Below are 25,628 nucleotides of genomic sequence, written 5' to 3' on the forward strand. Positions count from 1 at the left end.
GACAATGTTGTCTAGGAGTTTGTTGTGAAGTCGAGAAGGGGGAGTGAGAGCTCAACGCCCACGAAGAGTGAGTTGACTCGATGGTTGTGGCTCTGTGGCTTATACCTTGTGCTCGCGCGGATATCACGCTCAAATCCACCTCATTGGTCAGATCCACGATGGACAAAACATTGGGCAAACGTTTGACTCCGGCACGCGTCAAGACTTCCAACTTCACAACACCGACATATATATACATCGTGCTCAAGAAGCCCCAAACAGTTCCATCATTATACTCCAGCAGCAACAAGTCGTCAGCGCTCGTCCTTCCCCGTCCGGCGATTCGCCCCAGTCGTGCAGTCGTGGCAGGACGATCTCGTCGGTACCAGTTCCGCCGAAGCGAGCAACGCCGCAATACCTGCTGTAAACAAGATGCGAAGGCGGTTCTCCGGTCTACTAGACTTGTGTCATTGTGGAGCGAAGCCATGGATGCCGGACTCGACACCCGTGACCACCCCCAGGAAGGAACAGACCGGCTAAATTGAGGCAATGCGGAGGCGGTGGAGTTTCTCCAACTGCTTGCCCGCATGAATGCACTACTACTGCTCCAGGGGATCTATGTATCGACTACTTAAGCACAGAAGAAGCGTGCAAGCAAGGAAATTCGTTTGGCAACTTCACGATGCGTGCTCCGCTGGTCCTATCGTTTCTCTTGTCAACAGTCCTGTCCACAGCAACGCAGCGTGAAGCCATCTTCTCACGAGCGACTGGCAATGGGTCCTCGGGTCCTGATGCGAACCGCTGGCCTGGCGGCATGAATCTCGCAGTCGATTACTATCCGTCTCAATGGCCGGAGTGGATGTGGGAATCCGACGTCGCCCGCATGCGAGACAACAACATATCCTTCGTTCGTGTGAATGACTTCGACTGGTCTATTCTAGAACCCAGGGAAGGCGAATACAACTTCACTCTCCTAGACAAGACGCTTGATCTTTTCCACAAGTACGGGCTCAAAGCCATCGTTGGCACACCAACAGCTGCTCCACCGAACTGGCTCACGGAGAAGTACGATGTCAATTTCGTGGACGTGACCAATGCCACCCTGCAGTTTGGCTCTCGGCGGCATTACAGCTTCTCGTCATTCGATTACCGGGAGCAAAGCCAGAAGATTACTCGAAAGCTTGCACAGCGTTACGGGAACAGCTCTGATATCGTCGCTTGGCAGCTAGACAATGAGTTCGGATGTCACGGTACTGTCCGCAGCTATGATCACAACGCCATCATAAGATTCAGGTCCTGGCTGCAGAACAAGTACACAACTATCGAGAATATGAACGACGCTCAAGGACGAGTCTTCTGGTCATCACAGTATGAGTCTTTCGACACCGTTCAACCTCCCTTTTTGGAGGTCTACACCACGAACGAAGCCCACACGCTTGACTGGTACAAGTTCAGCTCCGATATGGTCGTCGACTTTGCCAAGGAACAGGTCGATATCCTGAGGGAGCTTGCACCAACCCACGCCATCACTACAAACTTCATGGTCCTCTTCACTGACTTCGACCATTATGATTTTAACCGTAGAGTAGGGCTCGACTTCTCGACCTTCGACTCGTACGCCCTTGCTGGTACCTCTTCTGTACCATTGTCTGATGACGAGTTGGCCGACTATCTACGTACTGGCGTGCCTGACCTGCAGGCTTTGAATCACGGTATCTATCGTGGCGTGTCTGGAGCCGCTTACGGGCAGAGTCAAGGTCCTTTCGGCGTGATGGAAATGGAGCCCGGTGTCTTGAATTGGAACCAATACCGCGTTTCACCCGCCGATGGCATGGTCCGCTTGTGGACGCATGAGACGTTCGCAGCTTCTGGGGACATGGTCAACTACTTCCGCTGGCGACAAGTTCCATATGCACAGGAGCAAACACTTTCTGGGTTGCATGTGTCAGACGACAGCGAAGACGCAGGCTTTCTTGAGCTACAAGCAGTTGAGGAGGACCTCTCTTTCCTCCGCACTGAGAATGCCGCAACGACTGAACAGCAGGCCGACGTGGCGCTTGTATTCGACTACACCTCTCAATGGGTCTGGACTATCGAGCCGTACAGCGGCGTTTGGTCTGTCAAAGATGCAACATATACAGACACCGCTCTTGCATACACCACGGTGGTGCATAGCTTCTACAGCGCTCTCCGCCGCCTGGGCCTCAGCATTGACGTGGTATCGGCCGAGCAAAGTCTTGCAGGTTACAAGATGGTTGTCGTGCCGTCCCTGCCAATCATACCGGACGCTTTCAATGCTGCGCTTGCTAATTTCTCCGGCCCCGTTGTCTTTGGGCCACACACAGCCGACAGGACGCCAAACTTTGCATACACGCCTGGCCTCACCCCATCAGCTGGTCCAATCCGTTCTCGCCTTCCTTTGCGTGTGACACGTGTGGAGACTCCACCTTCGTACGCCAACAGCGGAGTGTCGTACAAGGGCTCCAACTACAATATCTCAGCTTGGGAAGAAACAGTTGTGTGCACTCGAGGCAACGCCACTAGCAATGTGACCATAACCTCAACCTCCCGACACCGCTCTGGCCAGCCCGCTGCATGTTCAAATGATGGTCTGCACTACCTGGCCTTCAATCCACCTGTCGACTTGCTCGTCTCTTATCTCGGCGATGTAGCTGTCGATGCTGGTATTAGAGATCTCACTGGACGACTTGCTGGAAAGGAAAATGACCTTGGTGCGACATTACGGCTAGCAAGAAGAGGAGATCTGCTGTGGGCCATCAATTATGGGTTGGAGCCTCAGACTCCGCCGGATGTGGACGCTGATCTGCTCGTTGGCCAAGAGGGCGATGTCCCATCGGCTGGTGTCCTGGTTTGGAAGCTGAATTAGGCACATCTCGACGTCACCTGCTCTTCCGACCTCACTCCTTTCACCTTCCCTTAAGTCTTCGCCATGTTTCCTCGCAGCTCTGACGACACCTGGTCTCAGCCTTGTTGGTCGGAATGGCGTGGCCGATCTTGTGAACACTTTTGCAATCCTGTTCGGCAGCTTGTCTTTCCGCCCACACAGCCTTGCAATTTTGTATCGCATTTGGACTTTCGTCCATGGCCACGCGACACGGGAGACCTGGTATCAAGAAGTGAAGCATCTCTAGAGCATGCATCTGGAAGGAGCTCCGTCCGGAAAACCAGCGTTCCGTGAGCTGGCTTTGATCGTGGCTAAGCGAAGCGCAGTCAAGTTCTCTATGCGTCCAAGCAAGATCACAAAATCGATGCAAATGGCATGGGCGGGTTGACATGATCACTTATATGTCAAGTCAGATGGCAATTCCAATTCACGCATCCCGCGGCACTCACACGAGCTCACGACATGGCTTTGTACAATTGACCTTCATCGTCAGTCATGTGGGTCAGATCTGTATAGAACTGCGTCATTGTTGGTTCCATACGGTCGGAAATGGCAATCGTTCTATTTCAAATTCACGAAGAAAGACAGGGCTGCTGACAAAAGTGGTAGGCCTCGGTATGGGTAACAAAGAGCAGCCTGCTCACGTCTCAAAGAGGCAATAGCAAAACATACGAATGTGAAAGCTTGTGAAGACTTCAAATAGCAGGGGACGGTGGCCAGCAAGCGCCACTCAAGTCAGTGGCAGTCATTCTCACAAGGCTCGTTTTCACCAAACCCATCCACCCACGTCACTGACCATCGATTGCTCACTCACTGTGCCAATGTTTGTCAACGCAATTGCAGACAAGGTCTCTTAGCACGCCATCGTGACCATTTGGAACATTGGCCTCACGGTCTTCGTCACATGGATCATAAGCTCGGCGTTGCGATTGAGACGTTCAGCAGCCCAGAGCAAAGAGTTCCGACGCTTCGCTGAAAGCCAACACTGTGCGCCCGCTACAGCCTTACCAAAACCATTCCTTGGAACCCTCAGACACAAGCTCGGGCTTCTGCTATACCCTGGCGGTGATCTCCTCGATAATGTCTTCGCCAACAAATTCCGCAAATATGGCCCTACCCACGCTCTCCACAACCGCAACGGAGTTCCACTCGTCATCCACACAATCGACCCTGTCAACATCAACGCCATCCTGAACAAGTCCGCCAGCCACTGGGGACCTTCAAAAGCCCGTGCTCGGACCATGTACCCCTTAGCTCAGGAGGGCTTACTCAATTCGGAAGGAGCGTCTTGGCACAAGAACCGCAAGATGATCCTTCGACACATCTTCACGAAGCGAGCTAAAGACGTCCGCAACTCCGAAACAGACATTCAACTGCTCTTCGATGCTATCGGGCCTGTCGATGATGATGGCTGGACGCAAGAAGTTGATTTGTTGGATCTGTTCCATCGCTTGTCGTTGGACATGTCGACGACGTTCTTGCTGGGGACTAGTGCGGAGTCTCAGCTTTCTGGGATGAGAGATGCGAGGATGAAGGCTGCTATGATGGAGTTTGGGCTTGTGCCTGGGAAGCGGTCTTCGAAGTACACGTATGGAGAGGCATATGAAGTCGTGCGGAATTACTTTTCGTGGCGGTCTAAGCTTGGTTCGAAGTACTGGATCGCGGATGGACTGAAGGTATACATCGATCCTTCTACAGCCTTGAAGAAGTAAGATCACTAACATTGCCTGCAGTACCGTAAAGCATGCAACACCCTCAACGACTTCGCCGACGACCTCATAAAACGGGCTATGCAACGCTCCCCATCCATCCAAGACTCCCTCAACTCCCCCGACAGCAAATACGGCCTCATCGACAGCCTTGTCATCGAAATCGGCGATCCCATCCACATCCGCAACCTAATCATGGACCTCTTCATCGCCGGCCAGAACATGACGGGAACCATGGCCGCCTGGGTCTTCGCGCAACTCGAAGCCCACCAAGACATCCTCCAGCAAGTCCGCTCCGAAGTCGTAGAGAAATTCGGCACGGAGGAGAACCCTCGTGCGGATTTGACCTGGGATAATCTGAAATCCTGCAATATGATGCAGAATGTGATTCTGGAGACGTTGAGGATGTACCCCTTACTCGCCAACATCGGACGGAATGCCAAGTGCGATACCGTTCTGCCGCGAGGTGGTGGAGACGATGGATCACGCCCGATTGCGGTGCCGAAGGGTGCAGCGGTGACTTGTAACATCTATCTCGTTCATCGAAGGGAAGAGGAATGGGGAGAGGACGCATGGGACTTCAAGCCTGAGAGGTGGATCGGGAGGAAGTTTGGGCCGGAGTATGCGCCTTTCGGCATGGGGCCGAGGGTTTGTGTTGGTCGTGAGTCTCACTTTCACACCTCATTGATTTTTTCGATTGCTGATATGGGAATTTCTAGAACATCTCTCGATGACGGAGATATCCTTCCTCATCGCTCGGATGATGCAACACTTCTCCGAAATGAAATCTCCTGAAGGACAAGACAATCTGACGAAGGGGTATCGAGTCGTTGTCGCTCCGAAGAATGGTGTCAAGGTCAGGCTCAGGAGGGCAACGCCTAACTCAAGCGATGCGACGATGGGAGCCAGAAGATGAATGAACGATTTTTCGTTGATGTATATTGTACATTTGAGCTTTTCGGGTCCTTACTGTTTTGGACTTCGGGTGGAAGTGGCGCTTCAGCTTCCTTCATCTTGAGCTCCTTCACTCTGTTTCACTGAGGAAAATATCTTGTAATACCGCTGTACCTATTGCTGCAATCTTCATGCAATCAGTGGTCATTCGTAGGCTACCTCTTCCTGTTGCAAAACTTGATGTCCTCATGAGGCCGCCCGCAAAGGCATGGAGATCGCGAATGCGAATCCGCTCGTTTAGCTCTTTGCTTCTCTTCCCTCCGGAGGCATATAGTGCCAGCCGTGTCGATGGCATTTGATACCAAGAAAATGGCTCTTCTAGACTCCAACTGATTCAGCAATATGGAAATCGCAATCGTTGGAGCTGGAATCTCCGGTCTCTCTCAATACCTCTTCTTCCGCAAACTCGGCCTCACCGACATTCACTCCATCGTCATCTTTGAAGCACGCCAGATCAAGCCAGGATCTTCCACTGGCGAGCAAAATGCTGAGACGTACAACGCGTCTGTTATAGGCGTGAGTCCGTATAGCAGGCGTCTCCCTTTGATTATGTTTGCTGAATCCCCCTTTTGCAGGCAAGCATCGGCCTCAGCTCCACCGGTCTAAAAGTCCTCAAACGTCTTGATCCTGATCTTTACGATGAAGTCCTGCAATCTGGACATGTTATCACCTCTTGGAAACTCTCTTCCTCCCGCGGTTGGACCTTAGCTGAGATCCCTGCTGGCGGCGAGGACGAAATGACCGTGATGATCGGGAGGGACGCGTTTTGGAAGATCTTGAGGAAGCGGGTGCCGGATGAGGCCATTCAGCGACGGAAGGTTGTCGATGTCGAGCTCGCGCACGACGCGTCTGGTTCGAGGTTGGTTTTTGAGGAAGGATCAACGGAGCGGTTTGATTTGGTTGTTTCTGCGGATGGGATCTGGTCAATCGGACGTAGAGCATTTTTTGGCGGTCAGGGGAAGCAGAGATATGAGTACTCGCCTCATTATGAGTACGTTGCAATGCACATGTCATGTCTGAGCGACGCGACAACTGATGGATCATCAGAGGCCTCATCGGAACCGGAGGCTTCGTCACAAGCTCGTTGCTCCAGAATGTTCCTGACGGTCAAATGAAGTGAGTGTCTCCTATCACATATTTTTGCCCTTCCTGACGCCTATATAAGTGTCGTAAATGGTGGCAATGGCTTCTTCGGCTATGGCTATTGCTCCAGCTCAGACGTGGGCCCGCGCAAGCATGGCGATACCGCGACTTGGTGGTCTACTCACAGTTTGAGGGATTGTCCAGACGATTGGCGCCATATCGATCTGGAGAGCGTAAAGAGCGAGCTTCAGAGGCGGCATTCTGAGTGGAAAGACCCGGTCGTCCAGAGCATCGTACGCGATGTCCGCGTCGATTCTTTGTATCCGACTTTTACTACGCCATTGCTGCCGACATGGCAGAAAGGCTGTTGTGTACTAGTCGGCGATGCTGCTCACGCTTTGCAGCCATCTTCGGGGCAGGTGGGTTGTCGTGCAGGGGTTCGTGTTGTCGAGCTAATGTTCTTTAGGGAGCGAGTATGGCGCTTGAGGACTGCGAGACGCTGGCTCTGCTGTTGCACCATTATCTGACCGTCAGGTCATCGAAGAGCATCCAGAGAGCGTTGGAGCAGTACTCGGACATTCGCAGACCACGACTGGCGATGGTGCACAAGAAGGCACAGGAGCTTGCTGGTATGAAGCAGGATATGTCGTTGCTGGAAGAGATGGTGATGTACTTCTTCATCTGGTTGTTCGGTGAGTGTTGGCTCTTTGTAGCGAAGATTGAGTGATTTGAACTGACTGTAAGTAGCCAGGTTGAGTCTCAATGAGGCGTACCAGAAGAAACTCAACCATTACGACGTTCCAACCGTCGTGGAAACGGTTCTCAGGGGGACAAGTTGAAGTGGTAAGCCTTGTCCAAGCACTTGAAAGCTACTTTCACTCACGCGTGCCTTCCTAAAAGGAACATCTTCGGCCAAGCTGCCGCGCTAAAGACGCGCACCGCCTTTGTGTTTGGAATTTGGACACTTCTTCCACCTCACGCTGCAACCCAACCTCACTCTTCGCGCTTTCAAAACTACTACATCACCTCACACACAATGGTCGGACTCAGCGCTTCAATCTGGGCAGTCCCAGCGCCCAAGCAGCCCTCACCTGTCGCCCCCGCCGCCCTCCCAGCGCCTCCGCCAGCCCCCAAGGAGGAGGGCCTCTCCTTGCTCGGTCATCCCGACCTCACCTCTGTAAGAACCGACATCTATCCCCGTTGCACATACAGCTACTGACTGATCGAATAGGAGACTCATGCCATAGCCGGGGATGCCGAGAAGGAGATGGCAAGCGCAAAGAAGTGGTCTGGCTTTGCTGGCGTCCCCTCCCCGGCCTTCAACGAGGAGGGCCTTCCCCTGCTCTATCGTCCCGGCCTCACCTCTGTAAGAACCACTATCTATCTCCGTTGCATACAACGTTACTAACCTATCGAACAGGATGCGCGTGCCACAGCCGATACCATGACGAAGGCGAAGTCAAGCGCGGCTAGAAAGGCTCGCCCTCGCCGCAAGGTCTCCTCCCCGGCCGTCAATACCATGTCTTCTCCCGCAATCCCACGCCCTACCGTGCCGCCAGGAGATCTCACCAAGGTCCAGTCTCTCGTGCAACAGGAGATAAAGCTGCTGGTTCAGAAGGAGACCATCAAGGCCAAACTGGAGGAAGTCTCTCAGCAGATCAATCGGGTCCGCCAGATGAGGTCTGCGGAGGTCGACAAGATGACTGGCAACGTTAGGCGCGAGGCTCTCAAGATGTGCGAGCTCGTCAAGGCACACGAGGACTAGAATGACGCACGAACACGAATTGATCCGCTTGAGATAGCACCACGAATTGAATTCATCAGGATTCATCAGACTCTACCAACAGCGCCCTCTCTTCCCTACCCACCTCACTTCTAAATAAACACCTTCGGCGCCTTCCCACAGTCATGCGTATGATGTACATGCTTAGCCTTCTGCCTCCTCTCATGCGGATGCGCATGTACACCCCTAGCCTTGACCGTGGCCGTAGCATTCCTCGGCGACAAACTGTCAAAAGAACTGCCGTACTCTGCCACCGCTGCTGCGATAGCCTTGGTATTCGTCACGAAAGCCTCGAAGTTCAGGTTTGTATAATTGTCTCCGGCTTGGTGATAATTGACATCGTACGCCACGCCCACTTCGCCTCCAAACAGTGCAGCCTCTTCTTCTGTCTTGAGCTCTTCGGCGCCGGTGAAGATGCCTCCGGCGGGTACGCCAGCGTCGAGGAAGGGGCCGTAGTCTGAGCGGCCGTCGAAGTCGGTTTCGGTGGTGGCGAGGCCTTGGTCCTTGAACCATTTCGCGAAGAAGGCTTCTGCCTCAGCAGAACCTGGGGGACCGCTGATGTTAAAAGCGCTGCCGTCGCCGTCGTACAAGCCGTAGATGAAGTTCGGGGATGCGATCATGTCGAAGTTAAGGTACAGACGGATCTTTTGGAGTTCTTCTGGGCTGAGGTTGGCGACGTAGTATTCACTTCCGAGCAGGCCGAATTCTTCGGCACTCCAGAAGGCGAAGCGGATGGCGTTCTTGGTGGAGTATTTGGCGAGTTGGAGGGCGGTTTCGAGGATGCCGATGATGCCGGAGCCGTCGTCGTTGATGCCTGGGCCGGCGTAGACGGAGTCAGAGTGGCCTCCTAGGACGAGGATGTTTTCTTTGTCGCCGCCTTTGGTGTCGGCGATGATGTTGTATCTACGTCTTGTCAGTAAGGCAATACGTATAGCTTGAAACGTTTCGACTCACGTCGTCCTATTTTCAATAATACTCTCCACCTCCAACACACCCTGAACCTCCTCCCCATTGCTCAAAGCCTCCAACAACACCGTAGCATTCTCCTGCGAGATCCCAGCAGTAGGGATATACTCCCCCTCCGGTCGAGGAGGAGGACCCAGCGTGCCACCTGAGATATAGCCAGGGGCGTTGTTGTAGATAACAGCTCCAACAGCACCCGCAGCACCGGCCAGTGAAGACTTGAGACCAAAATCGCAGGTACCTCTAACGATCAAAGCGATGTTGTTCGCCACTTCGGCTGGATAGTCTTCTGCTGCGCATCCTTCGTTTGCAACGGCGACTAAGGGGGCGGTGGCGGTGCCGGAGGGCGAGTACTGGAAGATGATGGGCGTGTAGGTTGTCTCGGCGGCCGAGAAGTTGCCGCTTGCTTGGGAGTATAGTGCCTCGAACGGTTGTCGGCGGTAGGTGTAGTAGTCGCTGACGGTGTCGAGGTATCCCTCAATTAAATCGAGAGTATTCAAATGGCCCTCTGAGCTGAACACACGGTTGCGCTGACTTGTACTGTAGGCCGCCTCCTCCAGCTCTTTAGCCTTCTTCGACAGCGCACTCTCGCGAATCGATTGCTGCAGTTTCTTTGAGTTGACCTTTGGCTTCTTGGATCCGTGGCCTGGTCCCCATCCACCTCCACCCCATCCGCCCCCACCCCATCCTGGATTGCCAGCAGCACTCACGTCCTGTCTCTCCGTGAGAGCACGAGAGGTTAAACCATCGGTAGCACTGATAGCCGCCGCAACAGCCGCCACGGAGAAGAGATAAGCAGAACGAACCATTCTGTCCGCGAAGAGATGGCAAATAAGAATTTCTCAAGGCTGGCTACTCAAACGCACCATCAAGGTGGAAGGCTGTCCCTTTTATAAAACACTCACCCTTCCCTCCTCCCTCACACTCCCACCTTCCCCATCGAACCATCGCCGCAAACAAGAACCCTCCTCGCCACACACGCAAAATTCCTTGGTGGTACCTGCATGTCCGCTGCAGGATAGACGATCTTCCCTCCCATTGTCAAGGCGACGAAACGACATGGTTGGTTGGAAGGGGCTGTCACGACATGGCACTGGAGTCAACGAGGGAAGGTGACGTTACACGTGCCAAGTGATAGCAGCGGTCCTGGATCTTGGTATTTGCGGAGGCAAGGCGTAAAGAGGCAAGAGACAAGAAAAGCCAAGTGCGGATGGAAGCTGGAGGGTGGGGACCTCGGAGTTCGCCAGAGGGATTGGGAGGCTTGGAGGACTTCAATGCTGTGGATTGTGAGGCCGACGAGATTGTATAACAAGGCAATACAGACGATCGCATAGTGTCGGGTCTGAGATAGTCATGCAAGGCCGATTCGATCAGCTGTCGTGTGACCAGTGAGTGCATCGCACACAGCATCCTTCCCGTTTCAACAACAGTTTCGATATCAATTGCCAAGGCGCATCACTGCAGACGACTGCGGGTCAGAGATAGGTTGTACGAGACGAGGTGGGACGCAGACCTCTTTCTGATACGGTGTTGATACAGTCTCGTCATTTGGTGCGAATCTTTGCTGCTTCATCAATCTACTCTCCTACTCAAAACGACCGCCCATGTCCTTTCCAAAGCCACTGCTAGCAGCACGTCTCAACTTCGCGATGCGTACTCGGTTCTCGTCCCGCTTCTTCGTGGACGCTTCCACGATCTTGTTTCGCTCTTCTGCGAGTGCTTGATATGCAAGTGACGATTTCTTCGTGCCTCCCATCTTGACGCTGGAATTGTCCTTCGAAATCCCGTTCGAAGTAGACACACCACGTTCGTTTGCATTGAGCGCAGTGTTGGTGGTGGCCCTTCGGAGCAGCGATGGCACCTTGAATCCACCATTCGCTGGCGCCGCCCATGCTGTTCTCGCATGTGCACTATCAGAGGCACTAGAGCCTCGTTTCAACGACAGCCGATCAACGACGGATGGCTTAGCAGCAGTGCGTCGCTGGGAAGCAGGCAGTCGTGGAGGCGGCATTGCTATCCTGTCGGATGCGAAGCCACCGTCGTTCTGGCGATTGTTCTCTTCTTCAACTTCGTCTTCATCGTCTACTGACTGCTGCTCTTCAGTTGGCGCATCTTCTTTGTCAGATTCTGAGTCTGACTGAAGCACCGTAGGCCCAACAGTCGGTGCATGTGGCTCGTCCAGTAGGAAGCTGACAGATTCACGAACTTCTGCTAGAGAGGCCGGGGCTCTGAAAGCGGATGCCTGTGTACGACGCTCTTTGGCTAGACGACGCTCTTCTGGAGCCTCTTCGAGACGCCGCTTGTTACCACTGAGTTGACGAAGTGGGCCGATGGGATCATCGGCCTGTTGCGATGGCTGGCTGTCACTTTGTGTCGCCGATGCATCATTGTCGTCCTCGTTAGATAGCTCCAGGATATCGTCGTCTCGCTCATCGTCATCCGCAATGGCTTTGAGGAAGGCATCTTTCCCCTTGCTGTGTTTTCCTTCCGCCAGTCCAGCAATATTGTCATCTTGCAACAGCAGCTTTCGCTTTCGGGCCTCTTCACGCTGCCTCATTTGTCGTCGGCGAACAGCAAGATCGTCTTCGTCTTCGTCAAGATCGAACATGTTCGCCTGCTTCCTCCTCAGACCGCCGGTGGTAATGTCTTTGTACAGTTTCTGAGCTTCAGCTTCGTCGGCCACTCGTTGACGCTCCGCAAACAATGCGGCCAGTTGCCGCTCGTCGACATCGACATGACTGCTGTCAATGATTTCGCGGTCCTGTTCGGTCTCTGGTGCTACGAAGTCGTCGCCTCCCAAGCCTGCATATTCATCCTCGGATTCCTCGGCTTGCTCTTCCATCATCTGCTTCATCTCGCGCTCCACTTCTTCGCGCTCGGCTGCAGTCATGGCTTCTTTGCGTTTCCTAGCCATCTCCCGAAAGGCGTCTTTCTTTGCTGGTTTGCTGCTGACAACTGTGGACTTTGGCTCTTCCTCATCATCGCTCGAGTCAACCACAGCTCTCTGGCCACGAATGAGGCGTTTACGGGCAGGTTGCGGTGCTGGTGATTCACTGATACGAACACGAACAGTCGATTGGGTGTCGTGCTCGGGGATGGATTCCATGGTGTTCTCGCGCCTCAAGCCAGGCATCGTTTGCCACGGCGAAGGCAGGCCTGCGTCTTGCGTTGGCTGCCAACCTGGTGTCTCCAGAGTAGTGTTTGATCCCTCTCGATGCAAGCCCGGCACAGGTGTTTCGGGTGCTTGAGTCTCCCAGAGAAGGTTGACTTGCTGGCTCTCTGGAACTTGGCTACCAGGTACAACACCACCTTGGCTCTCGTCTTGGGTCTGAGAATCCATGTGCATTCCGAATGATGGCAGCGATGACGAGGTCGGCGGTGCAAGGTAGTTCAGTACGTCCATAGAATCTTGCTGCGTCAGTTGTGTTGGGGTTTGCATGGTAGCGTTGAATGCCTGTGTCGGACTCATCAGGGAGCTTGCAGGTTTCGCAGCGCCAAATCCAAATGCCGCAAAAGGATCGTCGTCCTCAGTGGCATCCAGCGCAGGTAGGGCCTGCAAGACCTCTGCGTCGCTCTCATCCTCGTCGTCCATGATGATGTGTGATTTTCGAGGCTTTCGGCTGGCCTGAGGAGTTGTCAAAGGGAAAGGTGAGACCTCATCCTTCTGTTGAGTCGTGGGCTGGGCGGATTCATGCTCATCCGCTTGCTCTTCTTCTTGGGCCAACTCATCCTCCTCCTCAACTTCATCCTCGCCTTCTCCCTCGTCGTCCTCGCTCTCGTCAGCAACATCATCGACAAGGTCATTGCTGTCGTGTGCATCTCCGAGCTGCTCATCTTCATCCTCGGAGGCGTCAGTGTAATCACCATCCTCGCTTTCATCATCACTGGCAAGCACTCTCGCTTCCTCTGTGCCCAGCCCTTTGGCAGCCGCCTTCTCGGCTTTACGAAGATCAACAGCCTCCTGCCTTGCCTTTTCCAGCAAGTTTTCATACTGTTCTTGCTCTCGCTCGCGCTCCTCTGTTGTCTGGATTTCAATACCCTTTGCCTTCAGCTCTGCGATACGTTCCAGTTGCTGAGCGCGCGCTTGCTCCTTCGCACGCATTCGAAGCTGGGCTTCGAGCACTTGCGGGTTGACTGAGATCCGAGAAGGGCCTTTCTTCCGTCGTGATGGTGCTGCATCTGCTCCGATATGCGCAAGGTGCTTAAGTGTGTGGATGGCCGTAGAATGGTGCTTTTGGTTTGAAACGGCCTTGACTTTATCGAAGACCCTCAAATGGGCAGGTAAGTCATTGATAATCTCCAGATCGTCGTCGCTCTCATCATTGTGCACACCCATTGCTTTCTTGCCCAATCTCGCCAGCTTAAGGCCTTTCTTTGGGACTGGCTCCGAGGCACGTTGGCCGTCTTTCGTCGGTGCGGCGCGAGAGGAACTGAGAATCTGGGCCATGTCCGGCAGCTCCTCGTCGTCCACATCCGTGAGGCTGGTCAGACTGTCTTCTCGTACCGGCACTTGTTTGCTCAAAGCACCTTGATCTACCTGTGCTCGGACCCGATCCAAAGGAGTTGGCGGGCTCGACGGAGGTGTGCTGGGAGGTTCTCTAAGCACGCTCTCTGCAGAGTCGCTGTTAGGAACTGATGACGCGGAAATGTCTCCATCTCGGACCGTTGGACCGCTTTGCTCTCCATCGGGATGATAATTGAGTCGAGCGAACAAGTCCGAGGTCGTGAACTTTCTTTTGACTTTCATCTGATGTGCGAGTGCTTGCTGTCTGGACATCCGCTGGGTCTCTCGCTCCATTTCAAGTAATGCCTTCTTGCTGGCCTTTCGAGTGGGAGGAGCGGCATCGGACATGATACGTTCAATATCAGGGTTGACATCTTCCTCCTGGGAGCCGCCCAGCAACTCGTCAGGAAGGTCAGAGGTGTTGCGATTATCAAAGCGTCGTTGTTGTTCCTCTTCCGCCTCTCTGGCAATACGTGCTTTGCGTTTCTCGGCTACAAGAGCCACGAGTTTGGAGTTAGCCAGAGGATTGCGAGGTAGGTCTTCGTCGCTCTCGTCCTGTGCCGAACGTGCTGGGCTCACAAAAAGCGCAGAGCGAGCCTCACTGGCAGGAACTGAAGGCGGGTTGAACTCTCTCTCCTTTCGAGGAGTAGCAGAGTAAAGGTCCTCCTCATCGCTCTGCTGACCTTTCGCGCTTGCTGATTGAACACGAACGTCTCGACGGGGACTAGAGGTTTCATCTCCGCCTAGCATGCGTCTGGCAGCTCTCCCCAGTGGCCGCCGTATGTCCAGATCGGAAGCTTCATCTGGGTCTTCGTTGGGGTCCGGCTGTGAACTTGATGGCTCATCATCGGCGGCGGTGCCAGCTAAAGATCCAAGAATCTTCGATGGTACTTCTGTGACTTGTCGCTTTACTGGAGATGGAGTTGGCGAGTCGTCCTCCTCGAATGGCATCCGCGACGAGGCCATATTGGAAGCCATTGTAGGACTCGCCTTGGTGGAGACGTGATGTCCGCGGATGCGCTCTTTCTCTTGGGTTTCGTCGTTCAGTGTCGTCGCAATCGATTTAATAGCGTATAGTGCGTCCTGGCATGTTCGTGAAAAGACTGCAATGCAATAGAAGGATGTTGGCAGTGGCAATGGCAGAGGCGGAGTCGAGTGTTGCTGGCGGGAGAGGTGAGAGGATTGAGGTGACGGGGAAGACGCGCTGAGGACGCGTCGGGACGTGCGTTGGGTGGCCCGCAAGTGACTCCACGTCAAAACCACCGCCGATCCGATCACTCGGGAGAGCTGCGGGCCAAATTTATTCACCTCACCAGTCCATCAACCACCACCACGGCCCTCCCTATCTGCATATGATGAACGCCAGTCGATGCAATGCCATGGTGCCCTGAAGAGGCCTCTCCGATCCATCATCAAGTCCATCGGCGTCAACAGCAATCCACCCCCCTCTCCCAGACATGGCCTCTCCCCCGACCTCGCACGCGACCACTCCCGCGGAACTCACAGCAGCCAAAGCACGCATAGAGGAGATCCGCGAGATGGCCATCAGTCGCGGCAACCTGATGAACAATGGCGCCTACCGCACTTCGAGCCAGGCTGGTTCCCTGGCCAAGGAAATCATGGGCTGGGTCGACGAGCTCTCCACACTAGCAAAACTCCATCGCAGCGCCGACGACCTATTCGATCGCCTCGTCATTTTCACACTGATTTGGGGCATGGACGAGATGAAACGTCGGGCGCAGGGACGAAAAGAGGGGAGAGCGGAGAGGGCGACAAAGCGCGAGAAACACCGACGGATGCCCAAGACCAAGGACTTGCTCATATCGAGCATGACCGCGATGGCAGCGAAGCGATGACAGTGCGCCGTGTGGAAGGACCTGTAGCCCCGCTACATCGCCCCGTATACTCCAATGGGAAAGCATCTACGCCCTTTGAGGATGTTGTTCGTGCGGCAGAGAAGAGGCCAATCGATGGAACATACCGTGTCAAAAGTGGTGACGAGCTCAAGGTACGCTACTTTGACGCATATCGTTCCGGCCAGCAAGATCGCCTACGGAAGAGCTTTCATCGATGGCAAATACAAAAAGAGCGACACTTGCATCCCAGCTCGGACGACTGGCGCAAGGTTCTGTACCTGCTTGAAGATGCTACTCCCAGTGGCGAAGAGCACTTCAAGAAAACACTGGAGGCGGTCGATCTGCCACTGAATGCATCTGTCAGAGTCAAGGGCAATGTGGGCGCCGCAATATTGGACATCATGCAGCGAACAGGAAGTCATATGCAAATCGGCACAGGTGCCTTGCATGGCAATGCATCCCGTCGCAATAAGGACTTTCTTTCCTCAATAAGTCTTCTAGGCACAGCACAAGAAAACGCTGCTGCACTGAGAATTCTTCCGCGGTACGTCGAGGTCGTTGACCCAAAAGGAGATGGGCGAACCCGGAACCTTGGTGATCTTTCTCTACGCTCGCCAGACAAGAGCTATTGGGACGAACAAGACACTCTCTCCGAAGCCGAAATTGAGCGACTTGAGAACGCGCTGGACCAGGTCACAGACTCAACAGATCGGCTGACAAAACCTGCAATGCCTGTCCGTGCTATCTGGGTGGTAGATCGCCTTAAAAGGGACTCCTCGATTTCCCCTGAACGACTTCTTCAGCGCCCGGCGTCCTGGACGACTGCCAAGTTGACCCTTTACATTGAACGTCTCACAGAGAAGCGGCCGAGATTAGTGATGCAGCGCTTGTCACACCACAAAAAAACCGCAAGTTCTCACGTGGGTCACATTAACATCGTCACTGAAGAGCTCAAAACTCTGCTCACCGACGAAGCAGCCATCAAACATCTAGCCGCCTCAACACTGGACCGAGCGCTCCAGTATCTGACAAAGCATAGCAAGTACCATGTTTTCCGGAAGATCTTCAATTTCCTGGAACACAACGGCTACGAATTTGTCGTGTCAAACTGGAATGTCTTGTTGGCCGCCGCGGCTAGAGCAGGTGATGTGTCCAACTTCAGCTACATCCTCAAACTCATGATCGATCGCAAAGTCCCACCAACGCCCGTGACCTGGGCATTGTTTCACGATCTCATGTCTCGCCGCTTTCCTCTCGAGGCCGGGACTGTTGTGGAGATAATGAGGAGGAAAGGTCTTCTAAATCACAACAAGGCTGCGTCGTTGATCGCGGCGAACTCGGCAACCAATGATCTGACTGCACACCTGGCAATGAAAGGCGACCTTGACTCGTTCTATAGGCTCTACGATAACAGATTTGGCCTATCATATGGGCAATCCGGTTTCGAATGGCTCAGCATTAACGTCGTCAACCGCATGTCTGGCGTCCTACTTGCTGCTGGAAAAGTCCACGACGCATTCACTATGCTTCAAGAATATCAGAAGAGAAGTCGTGCAAAGAATCAGATGGCTGCGCCGGAAACATCGACTTTGAACATTTTCCTGACATCCGCTCTCCGCGCTCGAAACCCCGCCACGGCAATTGCGATACTGCAACGATTTCGAGTATCGCAGCCTGGAGCCATCGCTCCCGACCACATCACATACTCGATTCTTTTCATAATTGCTTGGCGACAGAAGCACTACAACATGCTTAGGGTCGTTTGGCGATACGCTTGCGCAGCGGGTCACGTTGGCTATTCGATGCAAACCAGGATACAATCCAGCATGCTCTGGCAGCCACCGAAAGATCTTCCACTGGAGGAGACTGGCGCCATGAAACAATTGTGGATGACGTTCGCGGCCAAGTTCGCAGCCGGTTTGAACGGTCAGCAATGCCTGCAAAGCAAAGGCCTGGCCGATTCTGAAGATAGAACAGCTGCAAGTCCAAACTTTTCGGACGTGGACTCGACCCTTGTGCGCCTCGCCTCGCAAACGTATATGGCACTAGACTCATCGGAATATCACGAGTATCAGAAAGAGGCCGATGGCGTACTCCGAAGCGACCTCTCCCAGGTGCAAAAGGTGGCACCTGTCCTCCCGTTTGCAGATGTTCTGGCAGAAGCATTGAGGAAAGATGTAGAGTGGTGGGAGAAAGGCATCGGAGGCCCACGAGGCGTGCTCGCAGCAGGTGGAATACGAGAGATGTTCACAGAGATGGTGCAGAAAGGCGTTCAAATTCCAATCATGGATGGCGATTACACCAAGGATGCAAGGCCGTGGGAGCTACCGTACATTTTGAACGATAGGAGGGTGAACGACCGAGCGTAGCACGACCATATCAAGAGTCTTCTCAACTCCATTCGACGCCCCTCTGAACATGGATCACGGGATCATCGAGACTTCGGTAGAGATTCACATATAATCCGCCTCGTGACGCTTAGGCAGTTCAAGATTTGCAAAGGCTTTCTTGGCGACAGTTCAGATCCAGTGCTTTGGTTGCTTGTCATCAGGTGTGGAAAGTCAACAGACTCTCCTACTGCGCAAGATAAATAGGGGTTAACGCCACTCGCGATGGACCAACTCTTACGAGACTGTGCACTTCGTCTCCGACAACGCCAGCAACCCGATTTATAACAGCGTCTTTCCCACTTCTGGACCAGCCAACTTCACCAAGCTCTACGGACGATGGCATCGGCCACCAAACGACAAACCTCTCATGAATGCGATAGCTGGCGGCGAGGGGACAAGACTTCGCTCTGCACGCTCTGGATCTTGAAGAGGCCCGCATCATCGAGTTGATCAGGCACGTATTCTCTCTGGCGATCGCGGCAGCATGTATCATAAATACCTGTACAAAAATATCAGCTCCTCCCAAAGTCAAAAATGCGCACGCCTTCCTCTATGCCCCAGACGTACGAACTCATCCGAACACCACCCCGGCATCATGGTCGAGAGCAGTCTCTATCATGAAGCAGTGCTATGTGAACCATCAGGTCAGCACAGTTGGGACTTATTGCTTTCACCGATACTCTCAAGTGCCCTCCTGGTTTGCCAACATACTAGCACCGAGAGCCTGGTGCGGCTTGAAGAATTCGACCAATACCGCGAATTTAGTAAGTCATTCAACCACATTTGCCCATATCAGCGAATCGAAATAAGAATTACCACAACCTTCCTCCTGATCACGCGTCCTACCGATCCACTCTCGAAAGAAAGTGCTGCAAATTGTTGAAAACTTCGAAGAATACATACTGCTTACCGCCCTGCAGACACTCTTCCTAGCCGTCTACTGTCACCATCGCTCGACTACATCAAGATAGTCATGATGCCGTCCAACTGGGGAAACAACACCTCGCAGACTTCTCTGCCCCCCTACAGCGCTGCCATACAGACGCCAGCAGAGCCAGTCCCAGAGACACAAAACCGCCCCATCGCCCCGCCAGCAACCATCGCCGCAGCGCGAAATCCAGCAATGCCCACCAGCCAACTGATCTCAAACGTCGAAACCCACCCAGCGTCTCGCACAGCCTCACCCCCACATGACTATCAGAACACCCCTCCCCGCCCGCCAACGACCACAACGCCGGCACCTCCGCACCCTCCTCGCCCAGCACCCAGGCTCCTTCATCGCCCTCGCCATCTGGATCCTCCTCCTCTTCATCACCATCATCCTCCTCGACACCCCCAGTCTCAACCCCACCAAGACCTACGACTGCCCCACCATCATCGAAGGCCACTCGCCCACGCGCTACACCTGCAAGGCGTGGACGTGGTTTGTGATTTTCTTGGTGGCGACGAGTATGGGCGGGCTTGTGAATTTCGTTATTCAGCATGGTATCGTCGATGCTGAGACGAGTTCGTTCCGGACGAAGCAGTTCTGTGTTGCGTTGAGGCCGGTGCTGGTTGTTGCTGTGGCTTGGGTTTTCTTTGGGGGGATTGCGTGGGATCATGGGTGTTTGAGGGGGTGTGTTTAGGGGTTTGGGGGCAGGGTTTGGATGATGTAGGGGAGTGGCTTTCGGAGGGAGTGGATGGTATTGCAGGGATGGTGCGAGGATGTTGGAATGTCTCTCTGCCGATCGCTGGACTGCATTATCATCTCTGCCATCGACTCGACAGAGATAGGGGCGACTTGGAAATTCGAGGACCGGCAAAGATCTCCAGAGACTCAAGAGCGTCGAGACCTATGCTAGTCGTCGCTAGAACTTTCTGAATCATTCACTCAACCTGCAAGCGCCGAGAAAACGGCAACGCTTACAATAGCATGTGAAAGCCCGGGAGAAAGATTAGCCAGAATCCTCCTAGAACAAAAGTTGCAATGTCGCGACGCCCTATCGACCGGGCCGAACACCAATGTCACCATTCGCAGTCTACATTAATATTTCAAACGTCGCATGACTCCTTCCCTCCTCTTCATAACCCAATAATACGTGCAAAAGAACAATCATGGCGAACCCCTCAACCTGCCCCCCACTAACCCGCCAATCCGTACAAACCGCCCACAAGCGCATCGAACCGTACATCCACCGCACACCCGTGAGAACCTGCGAAACCCTCAACAGCATCGCCTCCACCGCGCAGTGTGAAAGACCAGACGGCCAGCCCGACACAATCCCCTCCAAGGGCACCGCGAAGCCGAAAGTGCGGCTATTCTTCAAATGCGAGAACGAGCAGAAGATCGGGGCCTTTAAAGCAAGAGGGGCGTTCCATGCGTTGGGAAGGTTGATTGAAGAGGAGGGGTTGGAGAGTGTGAGGAGGGAGGGGGTTGTGACGCATAGTAGTGGTAAGAAAGAAGTCATACATACAGCCTCCATCGCCTGTCTCCTTTTCTTGTGAGGTTCTGATACCACAAGGTAGGCAACCACGCGCAAGCCCTCGCCTTCGCGGCCAAAACCCACGGCGTGCCCGCGTATATCGTGATGCCCTCCATCTCCACGCCCTCCAAAATCGCCGGGACGAGGAGTCATGGCCCGGAGATTATCTTTTCGGGCTCGACCAGCGATGAGCGGGAGGCGGTTGTGGCGGAAGTGATTCAGAAGACGGGAGCGACTCTCGTGCCGCCGTACGATCATCCGGATATCATGCTTGGGCAGGGAACGCAGGCGTTGGAGCTGGAGGCTCAAGCTGAAGCTTTAATCGCCCAAGATCCATCACTGGGTATCCAGGGCAAGAAACGACTGGATGGGATAATCGCCCCCATCGGCGGCGGCGGCATGCTCAGCGGCATCTGCACCGCAATGCACGGCACAGGCATAAAAGTCTTCGGTGCAGAGCCCAATTTCGAAGGCGCGAATGACGCCGAGATAGGCCTCAAGACCGGGAAACGAGTCGAGAAAGTCAAGACATTAACAATAGCAGATGGACTCAGAACGCCCGTGGGCCATATCCCCTGGTCGATCATCACCGACAAGGAGAAATTGGAGGGGATCTATAGTGTCAGTGAGGAGCAGATCAAGGCGGCGCTGAGGCTGGCGATGGAGAGGGCGAAGGTGTTTATTGAGCCTAGTGCTGCGGTGCCGTTGGCGGTTGTGTTGTATAATGAGGAGTTTAGGGGGATGTTGGAGAGGGAGGGAGGGGAGGAAGGGTGGAATTTGGGGGTTGTGTTTAGTGGTGGGAATACGACTATGGAGGCTATTGCGAAGTTGTTTGCTGCGCCGGCGAAGGTTGAGGAGAGGGCGGAAGGGAAGGTGGGGATTAATGGGGAGAGGACTGCTGAGAACGTGGCAGGGTAGATGGAAGATGGACTCTGAATATGGTAGATATAGATGACCCCGTGAGCAATCATCGTATGAGATACATGTCTTTAGCTTACAGACTCAGTCTCTCGTATAGCACAGGGGGATGGTGGGATGGCGAGGTATGTGGTCTTCTCTCTATACACGCCACACGTGCCTCGCTGCCACGCCAGGATTCATCTTTATGCATCTTACGTCGATCGTAGACGGCTGCTGGGCTCCTCGTTCGAATTCCTGTCCAGCACCGATTCTCGGCGGTCGACATTCCCATTGTAGAGCAGCTCGTGACTACAAACTCATCCTGGCATGCCCATCCCAGCTCACCCAAGCTCTTGAAGGGTACAAACTATCAAGTGTAGTCTCACCCTCACACATCCCTCCCCCAAAGCTTCTTCCTCTCCTGCCTCAAATCCCTCGCCTCCCTCTTCTTCCGCCCCCACTTACTCTTAATCCTCTCCAACTCCCTCTCCCTCTCATCCGCAACCTCCGGCGCCGAGCAACACAAACTGACAAAGAACTGCGAACAATCAAACTTCTCCGCCAACCTCACGCGCGTCCACGTCCGCGGATCGTCCTTTCGTAACCGCCGGATCTCATCGATATCTTGTTGCGAGAGATGGTATTTCTTCTCGTAGATCGGTCGGACGGGTTTGAGTTGGGAGGCGGGCGGTGTGCTCGCTGCGCGTTCTTGCGCTATCGAGGCGAGGATGCCTTGTGGTTTGGAGGGTTCCGCGGCTGGTGTTGTTGCTGCGGCGGCGGCGGTATATAGCGCTCTTCGGGGGTCTGATTTGGGCAGGAACTTCGCCGGGGTGTGGTACACGTTCGGCGCGCTCGATGGAGGATTAAAGATGATGTGGTCTTGTGCTTCGGTTTGTGATGGTGCGAAGGATGGGTCGCTTTTCACTCGGAGTGATTTTCGCGTCCGTCTTGAGGTTGCGGCGTTGCGGCGGCATGTTCGACATACGAATGACGCTGCGTCTGATGATGAAAAGAGAGAGGGTCTTAGCCGCTGTGGAAGGAAAGTGGTCGCCATTGGGGTGGTCGCCATTGGGGTGGTCGCGTGGATGGTTGATGCTGCGTGCATTGAAAGGAGATGGAGATGGAGCTTGAAATTCGAGATTGGGTTTGGTCTGAAGTCGTTGTATCAAGTCACGACTTTAGCATATGAGAGTGTGAGTAGACATGTAGACGACGTTCTGTATTGCTACTGCACTTGTTCACACCTCGAATCACGCTCCAACTCTGACCAAAGCCCCAATTGACTTGCTTGCTTAATCAATCTCTCGATGATGCCATAGCCTTTGAGGATGACCTGCGCACACAGCTCAGTTCAATCCGCTTTCAACGAATCGTGACCTTCTCGAAGCAGCCTTCAAGAGCCATCCGCAAACCCGCCAGACTCTTCTCACACTCTTCCCAGCTTCTCCCTCGATGGCTGTGTGCGATCTGAAGTGCTCCAGTCGCCAGATGCTGGCCTTGGTAGTATGGACGCTCCTGTGGAACCTCCAGCTTGCCTTGATGGACCCATCTGCACCACTGCAGCACGTTCGCCCAGTTGTATGCGCCAAAAGCACTGTAGACCTCCAATCTTGGATTATGAGCGGATCCGTGAGCGGGTTTGGCTGGTGGAGGCACAAGTGCCCGACTGAACTTCGTCCATTGGTACAGAAGTCGGGCATCCAGGCTGTGGACGAAGATGAAGAAACGGTTGCGGTTGAACCACACCCGAGCAGCCTCTGATCGTACCAGGCGGCAGGTGTGTAATAGTGGTGGCAGTACGTGTCTGTCATGAGGTGGCTTATTGATCACAACCCCCGTGAAAGAGACTTGCTGGTTGCACTCGCCACGGCCAATATTGACAAGGTCGCCCACTGCGCTGCATGTGTCCAAACTCAGCTTGTAGATATCCTCGCGGAGTTCTAGCGGCAGCTTGAAGAAGTAGCATGTTTGTTGGTCATCAGCCTGTTTATACGAGTCAGTATTTTACTCGATCATGGAGTCTGTGATTGAACAGACTGCATGTTTCTGGTCGGTAGGATCATGGCTTTTGTTTTTGGAGTTGCTGATTTTCATGTTCGAGGACGTCGCTATGTGTGTGTGCCCGCGCGTGAAAGGTGGTTACGGACGTGCGAGATGACGCTCGGAGAAACCAGGTCGACATGGAGAGTAGGTAGAGCAGCAACGTGAAGAGGATGTTGCGCGCGTCATGTGAACGTCGATCTGACAAAGACTGTGAGCAAATCCATTCCTTTAGCTACCCGTGGACGTAAAAGCGTTGCATGCATGTGACCCTGCAGGTCTCAGGGGATGCCAGGTGGCAAAGCAAACATACGACTCCTCTTGTATTGTTGATGCTTCACTGCTACTCCCTTGGAGCGCTTTAGATGCACATATCACCAAGGCGCCGGCGAACCTCTTCCTCCATCTTCTTCAAAGGACGGAATTCGATGCACGAGCCCTTATCGTCGAGGAGGACGACAGGTCTGTCCGCGACCTCGGAGACATCCGCAATAGCCTTCGCCTTGTCGGCGGTTTGCTGGCCGCCCTCATCTTGCTCGTTGACAGACTTGATACCTTCAAAATCACCCTTGATACCGGATGGCTTCTCATCGTAGACCTCGAAATACGGAGCGCCGCACGCTGCATACGTCTGCGCCGAGATGGGCGACTCTGGAGGATCCATGCCCGTGATCTGCTTGAACGTGTTGGAGTTCAAAATCTGGACATTGAAGATAGAGCCATTCGTCGGATTCCAGAGTTCCGGATGGTATGAGTCCTTCACAATTGTCTGACGGATAAGTCCTCCAGCGGAGACGCTCATTGTGGAACTCGGATCCCTCATTCTGGAAGGATCTCCACCCCCGCGAAGACGAAGGACAAGGTGAATGGTGCTGCCCTATTTCGAATGTCAGACACCTTTACCACGTACTGTGATGTTTCTTCAGATGCTCTTACCTCGAGCAGACAGTAATATCCAATGGTGCGACCTATACGAGAAACATTGTGTAAGCGCGGCGCTTTGCAAAGAGATGCCTCCAACTTACCATCTTCGAGTTGCTTGCCAATATAGATGAGGCGCTGCTGGTCCACTGGTATTCCTTCCTTGTCTTCAATCATCGACTTCACCTTTTCGATGATGTACTCAGCTCTCACGTTCAGGGAGAAAACTCTGCCGGTGAGAGTCTTAATGAAGATTTCGAAGACGGGTCTCTGCTTCGAGGGTGTAACCTCAATCTGGATGCCGCCGATCATGTCCAGTCCGGTGATCTGAGCCTCGATGGAGTAACCCTCTTCCACCGGCATAGCCACGAACTGACGAACTTTGCCATCCTCACTGGCAATGCCATCAAGCCACAACTGCTTGGGAATAGCAATGTAGTCCTGAATGCTCTTGCCCAGCTGCATGCGCCGGAAACGACGCTGAAGGGTGGCAAGCGTCTCTGTAGCGGGCTCGCCTGACATAGCATTGACTCCTCCTACGTAGACCTTGATGGCAAAAGGCCGAGTAGCGCGGAAAGACATCCACATGGCCTACCAAGACTCGCTAGTCAGTGTTCAAATGCATGAGGATGTAGGTGGTCTGCTGCTCGCACCTCACGCTGATACATGGGGATGAGAAATCCTCCCTTTGCAGCCATGGCAGCTGGCAATTGGTCGAAGTCGGCGGTGTTGAAGATGGGAAATCGGCCCAGATTTGGAGGCAGGCTGCTCGTCTTGCCATCGTCGGCGACTCTTACGGTGCGGTGGAATGTGATCTCGAGGTTTCGAAGATGATGAATCTCGACAGCAGGGGCCACTGGATATGTTCAGCGGTGATCGGTTCTGCAGCTCCTGGAGGATACGCCTACCTTTGATGCTATCGGTGAGATGAGCGCCATGGTTGCCGCGGCGTTGCGTACCCAACGTGGGAATGAGTTTGGACGAAGTACCATCCTCCATCTTGGCGCTGCGACGGTTCCGAGGTTTTTGAGGGTGGTAGCAGTTGAAGTGTGTCCCACGGAATCAAGGTTGAGATGGCAGTTGTGTGGTGCACGCGAAAATACAGGATTGTTCAGATTATTCGAGGTCGCGCTGAAGCCAATTGCATGATGGCGGTGGAGAATTTGCGGCTTCCTTGTC

At 53.8% G+C, this 25,628-nt stretch overlaps 11 protein-coding genes across 11 annotated transcripts; 7 read left to right on the forward strand and 4 right to left on the reverse strand.

The window, feature by feature from the left end:
* Positions 1-661: 661 nt before the first annotated feature.
* Positions 662-2,866, forward strand: M409DRAFT_64395 (glycoside hydrolase family 42 protein; the record flags this gene model as incomplete). Its single annotated transcript, XM_033816056.1, has 2 exons — positions 662-676; positions 722-2,866. 2 exons carry the CDS (start codon positions 662-664, stop codon positions 2,864-2,866), a joined length of 2,160 nt encoding a protein of 719 aa, XP_033670897.1.
* An 839-nt stretch (positions 2,867-3,705) lies between these two features.
* Positions 3,706-5,509, forward strand: M409DRAFT_64396 (uncharacterized protein; the record flags this gene model as incomplete). Its single annotated transcript, XM_033816057.1, has 4 exons — positions 3,706-3,732; positions 3,835-4,560; positions 4,618-5,254; positions 5,313-5,509. 4 exons carry the CDS (start codon positions 3,706-3,708, stop codon positions 5,507-5,509), a joined length of 1,587 nt encoding a protein of 528 aa, XP_033670898.1.
* A 380-nt stretch (positions 5,510-5,889) lies between these two features.
* On the forward strand, positions 5,890-7,469 carry M409DRAFT_19623 (uncharacterized protein; the record flags this gene model as incomplete). The annotated part of the gene is made up of 6 exons (XM_033805023.1): positions 5,890-6,063; positions 6,123-6,538; positions 6,595-6,663; positions 6,713-7,049; positions 7,097-7,322; positions 7,378-7,469. The coding sequence occupies 6 exons, from the start codon at positions 5,890-5,892 to the stop codon at positions 7,467-7,469; spliced, it is 1,314 nt and encodes a 437-aa protein (XP_033670899.1).
* Positions 7,470-7,666: 197 nt separating this feature from the next.
* Positions 7,667-8,395, forward strand: M409DRAFT_19624 (uncharacterized protein; the record flags this gene model as incomplete). Its single annotated transcript, XM_033805024.1, has 3 exons — positions 7,667-7,807; positions 7,862-7,996; positions 8,051-8,395. The coding sequence occupies 3 exons, from the start codon at positions 7,667-7,669 to the stop codon at positions 8,393-8,395; spliced, it is 621 nt and encodes a 206-aa protein (XP_033670900.1).
* A 110-nt stretch (positions 8,396-8,505) lies between these two features.
* Positions 8,506-10,185, reverse strand: M409DRAFT_64397 (uncharacterized protein; the record flags this gene model as incomplete). Its single annotated transcript, XM_033816058.1, has 3 exons — positions 8,506-9,316; positions 9,368-10,022; positions 10,059-10,185. 3 exons carry the CDS (start codon positions 10,183-10,185, stop codon positions 8,506-8,508), a joined length of 1,593 nt encoding a protein of 530 aa, XP_033670901.1.
* A 776-nt stretch (positions 10,186-10,961) lies between these two features.
* On the reverse strand, positions 10,962-14,858 carry M409DRAFT_51788 (uncharacterized protein; the record flags this gene model as incomplete). The annotated part of the gene is made up of 1 exon (XM_033811905.1): positions 10,962-14,858. The coding sequence occupies one exon, from the start codon at positions 14,856-14,858 to the stop codon at positions 10,962-10,964; it is 3,897 nt and encodes a 1,298-aa protein (XP_033670902.1).
* A 391-nt stretch (positions 14,859-15,249) lies between these two features.
* Positions 15,250-18,105, forward strand: M409DRAFT_51789 (uncharacterized protein; the record flags this gene model as incomplete). The annotated part of the gene is made up of 1 exon (XM_033811906.1): positions 15,250-18,105. The coding sequence occupies one exon, from the start codon at positions 15,250-15,252 to the stop codon at positions 18,103-18,105; it is 2,856 nt and encodes a 951-aa protein (XP_033670903.1).
* Positions 18,106-19,316: 1,211 nt separating this feature from the next.
* On the forward strand, positions 19,317-19,751 carry M409DRAFT_19628 (uncharacterized protein; the record flags this gene model as incomplete). The annotated part of the gene is made up of 1 exon (XM_033805025.1): positions 19,317-19,751. The coding sequence occupies one exon, from the start codon at positions 19,317-19,319 to the stop codon at positions 19,749-19,751; it is 435 nt and encodes a 144-aa protein (XP_033670904.1).
* A 469-nt stretch (positions 19,752-20,220) lies between these two features.
* M409DRAFT_64399 (uncharacterized protein) lies at positions 20,221-21,506 on the forward strand (the record flags this gene model as incomplete). The annotated part of the gene is made up of 2 exons (XM_033816059.1): positions 20,221-20,557; positions 20,632-21,506. The coding sequence occupies 2 exons, from the start codon at positions 20,221-20,223 to the stop codon at positions 21,504-21,506; spliced, it is 1,212 nt and encodes a 403-aa protein (XP_033670905.1).
* Positions 21,507-21,876: 370 nt separating this feature from the next.
* On the reverse strand, positions 21,877-22,557 carry M409DRAFT_19630 (uncharacterized protein; the record flags this gene model as incomplete). The annotated part of the gene is made up of 1 exon (XM_033805026.1): positions 21,877-22,557. The coding sequence occupies one exon, from the start codon at positions 22,555-22,557 to the stop codon at positions 21,877-21,879; it is 681 nt and encodes a 226-aa protein (XP_033670906.1).
* A 1,332-nt stretch (positions 22,558-23,889) lies between these two features.
* Positions 23,890-25,448, reverse strand: M409DRAFT_64401 (uncharacterized protein; the record flags this gene model as incomplete). Its single annotated transcript, XM_033816060.1, has 5 exons — positions 23,890-24,400; positions 24,439-24,448; positions 24,554-25,040; positions 25,103-25,305; positions 25,358-25,448. The coding sequence occupies 5 exons, from the start codon at positions 25,446-25,448 to the stop codon at positions 23,890-23,892; spliced, it is 1,302 nt and encodes a 433-aa protein (XP_033670907.1).
* Positions 25,449-25,628: the final 180 nt, after the last annotated feature.

This window comes from Zasmidium cellare (assembly GCF_010093935.1).
Source record: "Zasmidium cellare ATCC 36951 unplaced genomic scaffold M409scaffold_8, whole genome shotgun sequence".
Classification (NCBI taxonomy): domain Eukaryota; kingdom Fungi; phylum Ascomycota; class Dothideomycetes; order Mycosphaerellales; family Mycosphaerellaceae; genus Zasmidium; species Zasmidium cellare.